At 42.4% G+C, this 13,943-nt stretch overlaps 1 protein-coding gene across 1 annotated transcript in view; it reads left to right on the top strand.

The window, feature by feature from the left end:
• The window catches only part of LOC135512172 (zinc finger matrin-type protein 4-like), a 128,091-nt gene that overhangs the window by 100,323 nt on the left and 13,825 nt on the right, over nt 1–13,943 (top strand). Inside the window, exon 5 of the mRNA XM_064933896.1 lies at nt 3,442–3,538. Coding sequence (XP_064789968.1) covers nt 3,442–3,538 — 97 coding nt within the window. The remainder of the gene's footprint in view (nt 1–3,441; nt 3,539–13,943) is intronic.

Raw genomic sequence — 13,943 nt, 5'->3', positions numbered from 1 at the left:
TTTTCCCCCTCATTTTGTCTGTCATAGTTGAAGTGTACCTATGATGAAAATTACAGGCCTGTCTCATCTTTTTAAGTGGGAGAACTTGCACAATTGGTGGCTGACTAAATACTTTTTTGCCCCACTGTACATGTAGTTATGGTTAAAGGGACTATGCATATATGATGAACAGAGAGTAGCAGTAACATAAAAGAGGGGTTGGCAGGTGGTCTGTGGTGGGACACAATGCAGATAGCCCGGTTAGCCAATGTGCAGGGGAACTGGTTGGTCGGGCCAATTGAGGTAGTATGTACATGAATGTATAGTTAAAGTTACTATACATATATGATAAACAGAGCATAGCAGCAGCGTAAAAGAGGGGTTGGGGGGGCACACAATGCAAATAGTCCGGGTAGCCATTTGATTACCTGTTCAGGAGTCTTATGGCTTGGGGGTAAAATCTGAAAACATTTTTCCTAGACTTGGCACTTCGGTACCTCTTGCCATGCGGTAGTAGAGAGAACAGTCTATGACTGGGGTGGCTGGGATCTTTGACAATTCTTAGGGACGTCCTCTGACACTGCCTGGTGTAGAGGTCCTGGATGGCAGGCAGCTAAGCCCCAGTGATGTACTTGCCGTACCCCTTACCCTCTGTAGTGCTTTGCATTCGGAAGCCGAGAAGTTTCCATACCAGGCAGTGACGCAACCATGCTCTCGATGTTGCAGCTGTTGAACCTTTCGAGGATCTGAGGATCCATGCCAAATCTTTTTAGTTTCCTGAGGGGGAATAGGCTTTGTTGTGCCCTCTTCACGACTGTCTTGGTGTTTTTGGACCATTCTAGTTTGTTGGTGATGTGAACACCAAGGAACTTGAAGCTCTCAACCTGCTCCACTACAGCCCCGTCGATGAGAATGGGGGCGTGCTCGGTCCTGCTTTTCCTGTAGTCCACAATCACCTCTTTATTCTTGGTTACGTTGAGGGATAGGTTTTTATTCTGGCCAGATGTCTGACCTCCTCCCTATAGGCTGTCTCGTCGTTGTCGGTGATCAGGCCTACCACTGTTGTGTCGTCTGCAAACTTAATGATGGTGTTGGAGTCGTGCCTGGCCATGCAATCATGGGTGAACAGGGAGTACAGGAGGGGACTGAGCACGCGCCCCGAGGGGCTCCAGGGTTTGAGGATCAGGGTGGCAGATGTGTTGCTACCTACCCTCACCACCTGGGGGCGGCCCATCAGGAAGTCCAGGATCCAGTTGCAGAGGGAGGTGTTTAGTCCCAGGAGCCTTAGCTTAGTGATGAGCTTTGAGGGTACTATGGTGTTCAACACTGAGCTGTAGTCAATGAATAGCATTCTCACGTGTCCAGGTGGGAAAGGGCAGTGTGGGGTGCAATAGAGATTGTATCATCTGTGGATATGTTTGAGCAGTATGCAAATTGGAGTGGGTCTAAGGTTTCTGGGATAGTGCTGTTGATGTGACCCATCAACTGCCTTTGAAAGCACTTCATGGCTACAGACGTGAGTGCTACGGGTCAGTAGTCATTTAGGAAGGTTGCCTTCGTGTTCTTGGGCACAGGGACAATGGTGGTCTGCTTGAAACATGTTGGTATTACAGACTATTACAGACTCAGGAACATGTTGAAAATGTCAGTTGAGACACCTGCCAGTTGGTCAGCACATGCCTGGAGCACATGCCCTGAGCAATCTCTGTCAAATCGGTTGTTGATCTTTGCTAGTCAACCATTTTCAGGTTTTGCCATAGATTTTCACGTTGATTTAAGTCACAACTGTAACTCAGGAACATTCACTGTCTTGGTAAGGAACTCCAGTGTAGATTTGGCCTTGTGTTTTAGGTTATTGTCCTGCTGAAAGGTGAATTCATCTACCAGAGTCTGGTGGAAGGCAGACTGAACCAGGTTTTCCTCTAGGATTTTGTCTGTGCTTTCCATTCAATTTTTTTCCCTGAAAAACTCCCCAGTCCTTAATGATTACAAGCATACCCATAGCATGATTCAGCCGCCACTATACTTGAAACTATTTAGAGTGGTACTCAGTAATGTGTTGCATTGGATTTGCCCCAGACATAACACGTTGCATTTGAAAACCTCCATTGTCTTTGTAGTTTATTCTGTTTTTGAAATTCACTGATCGACTCAGTGTAGGGGGTACAGAGATAAAGTAGACATTCAAAATCATATTAAAGACTTTTCCTAAGTCTGAATCGGACCCCATGAGCTCTCTCAACATGAGACTAGCCTACACTCTCACTCTTTCTCTTTCCCTCTCTATTTCTGATTCACTGCCTTTTATTTTCCTCCCTCTCTGTCTCTCTCTCCTCTCTTTCATTCCCCCCTCACCCTTCACTCTCTCTCTCCCCTGTCTCTCTCCATCTCGCTTTCTCTCCCTCCCCATCTCTCTCTACCCTCTCTCTTTTCTTTCCATTTTCCCCTCATTTTCATCTCTTCTTCCTCTGTCTATTTTTGGTCCTTCATTCTCGACCACCTGCAAACCGTCTAATTAGCTCACATCTGTTACTGAGTCGTTCATCTAATCACACACACACACACACACACACACACACACACACACACACACACACACACACACACACACACACACAAACACAAACACACCCATCTCAGCAGCGCTGCACACGCCTGGCTCCCCTCCATTCTTCTATCCTTCCATCCCACTAAAATCTCAGTAATATATTTGCATTGCTTGTAAGTACACACATTCACACACACTGCACACACACACCCTAAAACACTCATACGCTCTGGCATACACATAGGAAGAAAGCAGACAGCAGCAATCTTGATCTTCAAATGCCTCTCGCTTTCTGTTAATGACTAGTATAGTATCATCGAGTCTTACTGCAAACGCCACAGTAATTACACCAGAGTTATTTTCTTAAGGAACTCTGCATTGGAGTAAGCTGTAATTCACTGGAAATATGTTTTTTAAGCATACAGTAGGCTTGTCTTTGTACATTAGATATGCTTTACAATGATTTTGATAGTGATGGTGGTGGTGATGACACTGATGTTGATTGCGATGATGATTAAGATGATGATCATGAGGACAATGATGATGATGATGATGATTAAGATGATGACAATGATGATAATGATTAAGATTATGATTATGATGATTACGATGATGATGATGATGATTAAGATGATGATGATCATGATGGCAATGATGATGATGATTATGATGACAATGATGATGACGATTAAGATGATGATGATGATGATGATGATGATTAAGATGATGATGATCATGATTAAGATGATGATGATGATGATGATGATCATGATGACGATGATGATGATGATGATTAAGATGATGAAGATCATGATGACAATGAGGATGATTATGAAGATGATGATGATGATTCCGATGATAATTATAATAACAACAACAATGATAATGATGATGTCTGTGTGTTCTCTCATCAGGTCTCCGCAGCAGTTACTCCTGCAGTGTATGTAGTGTGGTGTTGAACTCCATTGAACAGTACCATGCTCACCTCCAGGGCTCCAAGCACCAGAACAAGTAAGTTGATAACACTAACTATGGCGCACGAAAGAGAGAGAGAGAGAGAAGGTGTGAGAGGGAGGGGGGAGAGAGAGCATGACAGAGAGACAGATTATGGGTGTGCAAACTGTGAACAGGACTTCAGCGCAGTAATTTCCAGAGACGGAATCAGTTGCACTCGGTCTCTACTGCATGGAATCTATTGACTTTGGATCCAATATGGGTAGCCTATATGACAGCAGCCATATTTCTCATTACATCGAAAATAAAGTTGAGTAACAATTCTACCACCATCTGCAGTTAAATAATTAACTTTGTTCATTAATCAACAATTGAACCATAGCTGGCTAGCTGTCTGTACTTTGCAGAACAAATACACATAAATTAATTTTGTTGACAAAACCAGAGAGGAAGAGGCAAAGTGAGAGGGTCCACTCGGGAATGCAACGATAAGCAGACTGATAAGCAGGCCGATAAGCAAACCGCCTGCCTTCCCGCCTTTGGAACAATGACTCCCATGGTTAGAGCGGAGACAATATCATCTGGTCATTATATACAATATCTCTGACAAAACATATCTGGTTCTCCGAGGACAGATGCTACAGCATTCCATGCTTTTGCTTTGGACAGTGTTCTTGTATTGGGGATTACTGGGGTCATACAGCAAAGCGTGCTTCTCAACTTTGATGATCAAACGGGTGTCGTACATTTTGCCAACTTTGACCTGTCCTGTCAAATCACAATATCTTTCAAGGAGGGTCGGGGGAGGGGTCTAGTCTACTGCATCCTCTGCCTCGAAAGATGATACAAGGTAGACCATCATCTGCAATTGCCTTTCTGTTCATCAGCTGGTTTGAATGTTTAAAAAGTTTAGAAAAAGCATTGATACTATAGATACAGTAGAACAACCCACCTGCAACTATGAACTTGGAAGACTACAGTTGCATTTACAGTGCCTTGCGAAAGTATTCGGCCCCCTTGAACTTTGCGACCTTTTGCCACATTTCAGGCTTCAAACATAAAGATATAAAACTGTATTTTTTTGGAACGACATTTATTGGATATTTCAAACTTTTTTAACAAATCAAAAACTGAAAAATTGGGCGTGCAAAAATATCCAATAAATGTCGTTCCACTTCATGATTGTGTCCCACTTGTTGTTGATTCTTCACAAAAAATACAGTTTTATATCTTTATGTTTGAAGCCTGAAATGTGGCAAAAGGTCGTAAAGTTCTAGGGGGCCGAATACTTTTGCAAGGCACTGTATATATTAGTTTTGCAAACAGGTAGACCTACTGCTATAGATGTAGCATACTATTGTTATTAATGTTTCTATTACATTTTCATACTATGAAGCTGAGTGAATATGTTTTTAAGTGTTGAAATAGGATTTGTACCAATTATTTCAGGCACTTTGTATGGTGTTTACGTTGAGTGGATCCAAGAAAAATAGATCCAAACCTAATTTTAGGTTGCTGCTACAACAGCCGCACAAAGTCTACCCTTTACGCACATGCCGATGTAGCAGGTAACATTGACTTTAGTAAGCCTATCAACTCCGTATCACGCAACTCTCACAGACGTGGATTTCACTTGTGTGGTGTAGCTGGGCCATAAGGGGGTCTAGGTGCTGTGGCAGTCAGTGCTCAGAGAATAGTAATAATCTACATTATAATGTTGTGTTCACGTGATGCTGATCAATAACGTGTTGGTGTAAAATGTGTAATTTTATACAGCTCTCTCCCTCTCTAAATAAGAAACAAGCACATACACAGGAAAACACACACGCTCTATGCATCCTCCCACTCAATGAGTTGCCCAGCAACATGTTGTCTATCAAGGTCGAATCAATCCATCAGAGTGTGTGTGTGTGTGTGTGTGTGTGTGTGTGTGTGTGTGTGTGTGTGTGTGTGTGTGTGTGTGTGTGTGTGTGTGTGTGTGTGTGTGTGTGTGTGTGTGTGTGTGTGTGTGTGTGTGTGTGTGTGTGTGTGTGTGTGTGTGTGTGTGCCATACCAGACAGTGATATTGCCGACAGGATGCTCTCAATGGTGCATCTGTAGATGTTCATGAGGATCTTAGGGCCCAAGCCAAATTCTTCTTCAGCTTCCTGGGGTTGAAGAGGTGCTATAGCGCCTTCTTTACCATGCTGTCTGTGTGGATGGACCATTTCAGGTTGTCAGTGATGTGCACGCCGAGGAACTTGAAGCTTTGTGTGATATGGCAACTAGAGGTGTGTAGATCACTGAGAGAGAATATGACAGGACTTCAGTACACACACACACACACACACACACACACACACACACACACACACACACACACCACCGGACACTATCTGTAACAGAGGTTTATATATCACTGTAAGAGGAGATGACAGGGGTGGCAGGACTTTCACCTTTACTCTGTGTGTCTGCTAATCACCACTCAGTACAGCTGATTTACACTGTCGAGAGAGAGAGAGCGAGAGAGAGAGGTATTTGAGAGAGCGAAATGTATGAGAAAGAGAGCGAGAGATGTAAGGGAGAAAGATATGTAAGAGAGAGAGAGAAATGGGAAGTGAAAGAGAGAGAGAGAGAGAGAGAGAGGGAGATGGGAATGAAAGAGAGAGAGATGGGAATGAAAGAGAGAGAGGTAAGTGAGAGAGAGCTAGATGTGAGTGAGAGCGATGTAAGAGAGATAGGAAGTGAAAGAGAGAGAGAGTGAAAAAGAGAGATGGGAAGTAACAGAGATAGAGGTGGGAATGAAAGAGAGAGAGAGCGAAAGAGATGGGAAGTGAAAGAGAGAGAGATGGGAAGTGAGAGAGCGCTAGAGCGAAATGGGAAGTAAGAGAGCGCAAGAGAGAGAGAGGGAGAGAGATAGATGGGAAGTAAGAGAGAGAGATTGCAAGATAGAGGGAGACAGAGAGTTAGGACTGGCACGTATAACCATGTCACCAGCGATTATGGATGAAGAATATGAATAAAACAAAATGGCCATCAGAACCGTTCTAATACATTCATTTTGTTGTATTTTTATGTAAACATATCTAATATACCCAATAGCAGTAGTGTACATTTGTAAACATGCAAAAAAATATGATGCCTTCTCTGCTGACAGTAACATTTAGTGTTAGTGTTAACCCTGTATTTATCCTCGCTACTATTATCGCTACTTGTTCGCTACTTGTTCTTAAAACTGCATTGTTGGTTAAGGGCTTGTAAATAAGCATTTCACTGTAAGGTCTACCTGTTGTATTCAGCGCATGTAACAAAGGCTAGCAAACAGAATATATACACTATCGTTCAAAAGTTTGGGGTCGCTTAGAAATTTCAACATTAACAATGTCTACACTGTATTTCTGATCAATTTTATGTTATTTTAATGGACAAAAAAATTTTTCACAAACAAGGACATTTCTAAGTGACCACACATTTTTGAATGGTAGTGTATGTGTGAAAAAGATGCATGATAGACTTGTTTACTGCAGTTTCTAGGCAACACAAAGCTGTGCTACTGCTGCTGGTAATGGTGAATGTGGACATTTACCTGACAAACATCCATAACCGAAAATTACAGGACCATCACAGCCCTACAGAGAGACAGACAGAAAGAGAGAAGGGGGAAGGGAGGGAGGATAGAAGTGCGTGAAGATAAAGAGGAGATTTAAAGTGGACAGAGGTAAGCACCACATTGCTGACTGAGGTAAGGTTTCAGTGCTTCAAAGGTGGTAAGGGTGAATAAGAGAGAAGATGGAGGGATAGAGGGGTGCAGGGGGAAGAGGGATAAAGAATGGAGTGAGAGAGAGCACCAAGGGATGGGGGATAGAGGGATATAACAGAAGAGGGTTAGCTGTGAGGCCACTGAATCAGCTAGACTCAGTGTCAGCTCAAAGTAAAGTTGGACTTATGTGGAGTTGAATGTGCAAGACTAAGTCCTCTGAGAGAGAGGGAGAGAGGGAGAGAGAGAGAGAGAGAGAGAGTGTAAGAGATGGAAAAAGACTGATGGAGCAGGACAGGGAGATTTAGGAAAAAGGGAGAGAGTGGGGAAGGTGTGAAACAAAGTGATGGAAAGCGGTAGTTATGGCAGCATTTACCAAACTTGGTCCTTGGAACCCCAAGGGCTGCATGCTTTGGTTTTTGCACTAACACTACACAGCTGATTCAAAAAATAAAAGCTTGGTGACGAGTTGATTATTTGAATCAACTGTGTAGTGCTGGGGGGAAAAAACAAAAGGTGCACCCCTTGGGGTCCACAGGACCGATTTTGGGAAACGCTGAGTTATGGAGACGAGAGAGAGATGTATGAAGCAGACTGGGTGTATTATTTAAGGCTGTGTGTATTGATAAGATGTCAAAAGAGTAATCGCCAGTTACTGTAAAGGTGTTTATCTGTGTGCGCACCTGTATCGATCCCCCAGTGAAACCTGGAACAAGACAGGAGGTTCCAACTCACTAGCCACATATTGGCCCATCGCTTCCCAAATAACTGATTAACCGCTGAGGCTGTGTGTGTATGTGCGTTTGTGTGTGTACGTGTGAGTGTGCATGCGTGTGTGTGTCTTCCTGCATCACAGCACATCAGTGTGCATCTCTTCTAGCAGAGTATAGTCAGAGGGCAGAGAATTATGTGATTGCAAATAATGCCCCTGTCTCAACCTATTGTGCTGCATAGTTTGTGAGCTGTCACATAACACACACAGAGAGAGAGAAAGAGAGAGAGAGAGAGAGAGAGACACAAAGCAGAGGTTTATCACTGAAGCTCAACTTTGTTCCATGGGGAAGGCTTCTCATTTAAGCAGAGAAAGAATGCTGAGCGAGTGTATGTGTATGTTTGTATGTGTGAGTGTGTGTTTGTGTAAGTGTGTCAGATTGATGGGCTTCCAGACTTTTAGGCAGGACATTTTAAGCGAGTGTTCCTCTCCCTCAGGAGTAAGCTATCTAATATAGTAGACAGAGTGTTTGGCTACTGAGAGAGAGTATGTGTGCATGTGGTGTTTGTGTGTGCGTGTGTGTTTGTGTGCATGCGTGCGTGTGTGCATGCATGTGTGTCGGTGTATGTGTGTGTGACAAGCCTCAGCTCGTGTAAGGAGCTTTGTGGAGGAGATGAGAGTTCAGCTGACAGTGGCTGAGGATTATCTGAAAGCATAGAAACAGCCTTAAAGAGAGAGTGTGTGTGTGCGTGCATGCGTGCGTGTGTGTGTGTGTAAATTGTAAAGAGCCATTTCCCTCAACAGGGACCATCAAAGTTCTTAGCTTTTATCTTTAATTATTTGGGAAAAGTGACTCCCAGTACACACTCAGCCCTGTCGAGAACGTTCATATTATAAAACAAGAAATATGTATCTTCAGATACAGATGTATGGTCTGCCTCACTGATGATGCATAATATATATAAAAGCTAGAATTCTTAGTTGCTACATCCATTTTTGCACTAATACATTTATGATATACAGTGCATTCGGAAAGTATTCAGACCCCTTCAATTTTTCCACATTTGTCACTCATTTCAAAAAACTAGGCATATGTCATGCGTCACTACTTCAGGAGAGCATTTTTTTAATCAAAAGGTGTTTTGGGGGGGGGCAGAAATGCCTTCTGTATCAAGTGAACTTTCATGTGCCTTAATAACAAACGTATGTGTCATCTGTAAATACGAATACAATTGTTAAATTATGAGCCTAGTTGGTTCAGTCTAACGAAAACGACCGCAACCATCCCACAAGCCATGATTGGTAGAGGTAATGAATGGGCTGGACATGCCGAGAGATGAGTTCGGATTGGTCTGCCATGTAGCATGCTTCTGTCTATTTGAGCTTGTAGGTAATCCTTTCTAACGCAACTTTTTTTTTAACAATATCCTGTAGTAGAACTGTATAAGTGTTGCTCTAGAGGAAGATAGCTAAGGGGATCTTCAAACTATGGGCAACCATGGCATCTGTGTCAGAGATGTAGAAGCATCCATCCATCTATACTCTAGCTAGGTACATTTCAGATATTACACGTTTCTAAATTTGTAAGAAAGTAATTTTCATTTCAAGTGTATTTTTAGCTAGCTAGCTAACGTTAGCTGACTGGGTCGCTAGCTAATGGTACATGTATGATCTGTGTAGTAATCTGTGTAGTAATAGTATTTGTATCTCAGAGCCATTTGCTTTACTAGTTATAGCCTAATATTAACTAGCTAACATTGAACCCGGTTGGTTAGCTACCTGCAGATTGATTCGGGGTAGTAAAGTCACGAGTTGGGATTATGCTTCATTGTTTAGCTAGCTAGCTACATGGCTTAACAGAAGACTCCACTGTGTAAGTGATAATTTCAATAGAATGTTAGAAGAGACTGTCTAGCACGTGGATTGGGATATGTTCCGCATTGCGTCAAACAACACATTGACGAATACGCTGATTCGGTGAGCGAGTTTATTAGCAAGTGCATTGGCGATGTCGTACCCACAGCAACTATTAAAGCATTCCCAAACCAAAAACCGTGGATTAATGGCAGCATTCAATCGAAACTGAAAGCGCAAACCACTGCTTTTAACCAGTGCAGGGTGACCGGAAACATGACCGAATAGCAAACAGTGTAGCTATTAGAGGTCGACCGATTAATCGGAATGGCCGATTAATTAGGGCCAATTTCAAGTTTTCATAACAATCGGAAATCGGTAATTGTGGACGCAGATTTTGCAGATTTTTTTATTTTATTTTTTTACACCTTTATTTAACTAGGCAAGTCAGTTTAACTCGGCAAGTCAGTCTTATTTTCAATGACGGCCTAGGAACAGTGGCCTTGTGCAGGGGCAGAACGACAGATTTTTACCTTGTCAGCTCAGGGATTCAATCTTGCAACCTTACAATTAACTAGTCCAACGTTCTTACCACCTGCCTCACGAGGAGCCCGCCTGTTACGCGAATGCAGTTAGAAGCCTAGGTAAGTTGCTAGCTAGCATTAAACGTAATCAATCATAATCACTAGTTATAACTATACATGGTTGATGATATTACTAGTTTATCTAGCGTGTCCTGCGTTGCATATAATCAATGCAGTGTGTATTCGCGAAAAAGGACTGTCGTTGCTCCAACGTGTACCTAACCATAAACACCAATGCATTTCTTAAAATTAAGAAATGTAAATACACAGAAGTATATTATTTTAAACCTGCATATTTAGCTATAATAAATCAGGTTAGCAGGCAATATTAACCAGGTGAAATTGTGTCACTTCTCTTGTGTTCATTGTACGCAGAGTGAGGGTATATGCAACAGTTTGGGCCGCCTGGCTCATTGCAAACTAATTTGCCAGAATTTTACATAATTATGATATGACATTGAAGGTTGTGCAATGTAACAGGAATATTTAGACTGATGGATGCCACCCGTTAGATAAAATACGGAATGATGATAGTTTCCGAATTCTACCATATTAATGACCTAAGGCTCACATTTCTGTGTGTTATTATGTTATAATTAAGTCTATGATTTGATAGAGCAGTCTGACTGAGCGATGGTAGGCACCAGCAGGCTCTCAAGCATTCATTCAAACAGCACTTTCATGCGTTTTGCCATGAGCTCTGCTGTTTATGACTTCAAGCCTATCAACTCCCGAGATTAGGCTGGTGTAACGATGTGATGTGAAATGGCTTGCTCGTTAGCGGAGTGTGCGCTAATAGCGTTTCAAATGTCACTCGCTCTGAGACTTGGAGTAGTTGTTCCCCTTGCTCTGCATGGGTAATGCTGCTTCGAGGGTGGCTGTTGGCGTTGTGAGCCTGGTTCGAGCCCAAGTAGGAGCGAGGAAAGGTACGGAAGCTATACTGTTACACTGGCAATACTTAAGTGCCTGTAATAACATCCAATAGTCAAAGGTACAGTGGGGAGAACAAGTATTTGAAACACTGGTGAGGGATCAGCCCAGAACTACACGGCAGGACCTGGTCAATGAACTGAAGAGAGCTGGGACCACACTCTCAAAGAAAACCATTCGTAACACATTACGCCGTCATGAATTAAAATCCTGCAGCGCACGCAAGTTCCCCCTGCTCAAGCCAGCGCATGTCCAGGCCCGTCTAAAGTTTGCCAATGACCATCTGGATGATCCAGATGAGGAATGGGAGAAGGTCATGTGGTCTGATGAGACAAAAATAGAGCTTTTTTGTCTAAACTCCACTCCCCGTGTTTGGAGGAAGAAGAAGGATGAGTACAACCCCAAGAACACCATCCCAACCATGAAGCATGGAGGTGGAAACATCATTCTTTGGGGATGCTTTTCTGTAAAGGGGACAGGACGACTGCACCGTATTGAGGGGAGGATGGATGGGGCCATGTATCGCGAGATCTTGGCCAACAACCTCCTTCCCTCAGTAAGAGCATTGAAGATGGGTCGTAGCTGGGTCTTCCAGCATGACAACGACCCGAAACACACAGCCAGGGCAACTAAGGAGTGGCTCCGTATGAAGCATCTCAAGGTCCTGGAGTGGCCTAGCCAGTCTCCAGACCTGAACCCAATAGAATATTTTTGGAGGGAGCTGAAAGTCCGTATTGCCTCAGTGACAGCTCCGAAACCTGAAGGATCTGGAGAAGGTATGTATGGAGGAGTGGGCCAAAATCCCTGCTGCAGTGTGTGCAAACCTGGTCAAGAACTACAGGAAACGTATGATCTCTGTAATTGCAAACAAAGGTTTCTGTAGCAAATATTAAGTTCTGCTTTTCTGATGTATCAAATACTTATGTCATGCAATAAAATGCTAATTAATTACATAAAAATCATACAATGTGATTTTCTGGATTTTTGTTTTAGATTCTGTCTCTCACAGTTGAAGTGTACCTATGATAAAAATTACAGACCTCTACATGCTTTGTAAGTAGGAAAACCTGCAAAATCGGCAGTGTATCAAATACTTGTTCTCCCCACTGTATCTACATGTACATATTCTTCATCCCTTTACACTTGTGTGTATAAGGTAGATGTTGTGAAAATGTTAGGTTCGATTACTCGTTGGTTTTTACTGCATTGTCGGAACTAGAAGCACAAGCATTTCGCTACACTCACATTAACTTCTGCTAAGCATGTGTATTTGACAAATAACATTTTATTTTATTTTTATTGATGTCACTGCGACAACTGTTGATAGACGTAGCTGGTAAATTCGCTCTACCTATCTACTCCGATTTCAGAGCACTATAAGCCACTGATGCAGACCTTTGGAAATTTACATTTTAAAAAGTCTAATAAATCCATGTAATATAGCCTTCACAATAAATCCATTGTTTATTTTTAGACAGGTCTAAAGAAACATGATATGACGAAAATGCAGTCTATTTCAGATTAACAGAATTGCATACCCTGAATTGTCCGTATGTTAGGTCCTGATCTGGCTATGACATATGGATGTGGGCTACACTAGTTCATTTAGCAGACAAGATTTGCTCAAAATTCTGTGGCATTATTTTGTATTATTTTATAGTACGAAGAATACAAAGAAGAACAAAGTTGAATAAAATAGAAAGTATATTTTCTCCAAACGATTAGAGGGAGTGAGCACATGCGGCTTGTCTGTGTTGAGCTCTTAACAAAGAAATAGGTACTCCTATATGCTTAATTTGGAGTTATTAATGTAACTTTAGTTGTTGTACAAACATTGGGCTATATGTTTTGTGGCTGCATGATGCGACTCTAATGATGTTTTAGAAAAAGTTGCTTGAAAGGCATGAGCTCTACTTTTTTTCTTGTGCAGGTTGTACACACATCATCAGTCTCTCATTCACAATTTGACAAGCACTTGATAATGCTTCGACTTTTCCGGCGGCGTCCCCTTTGTGTGTCCGTAATGCCTTTTGCGGCCAGTGGCCGTTGAGCCTTTGGGCTAAATATAATAACTATAATTCCCTTCTCCCTGAGTGCTGCGTGCTCCGAAGCACCTCCCATTTACATGGCTCTCCATCCCATGATCGGGTCTATCTCACAGGCTATAAGTGAAGACAGACAAATCAGGGACGCAACTGTGCATGTCCTTATCCAATTCCGTGGTGCATTTTGAAGATATTGGAAGAACTGTTCACATTTACTTTTCATCAGCCAACAAGATGAATAGACCTAACAAACAGCAAAAGCACGAGCCTATGTCAATCTACTATCCCTCATAGTACAAAGTTGACCAATTCTGTGAAAGAAATAAATATTCCACACACAGTCTGGGACAGCTGTGGGTTGCGATAGATCCCAAATTAATACAACCACTAACACCAAAACATTTCTTATAAAAATGTTTACACAGTTTCTGTTGCGCGCAAACAGGTAGGTCACTTGATTTCAATATCTTAGCAAAGTGAACAGGCTATGTTGTTCAAACAGTTGGAGATACACAGGGGGGTAAATTCATAACAGTTGAACTGTTCTACCTTGTTAGCAACCAAATACTTCCTACTTTTGGGGCAGCAGGGTAGCCTAGTG

Source organism: Oncorhynchus masou, chromosome 24 (genome assembly GCF_036934945.1).
Source record: "Oncorhynchus masou masou isolate Uvic2021 chromosome 24, UVic_Omas_1.1, whole genome shotgun sequence".
Lineage (NCBI taxonomy): Eukaryota > Metazoa > Chordata > Actinopteri > Salmoniformes > Salmonidae > Oncorhynchus > Oncorhynchus masou.
Note: the sequence above shows the minus strand (reverse complement) of the source record. Positions and strands in the feature narration are given on the sequence as shown.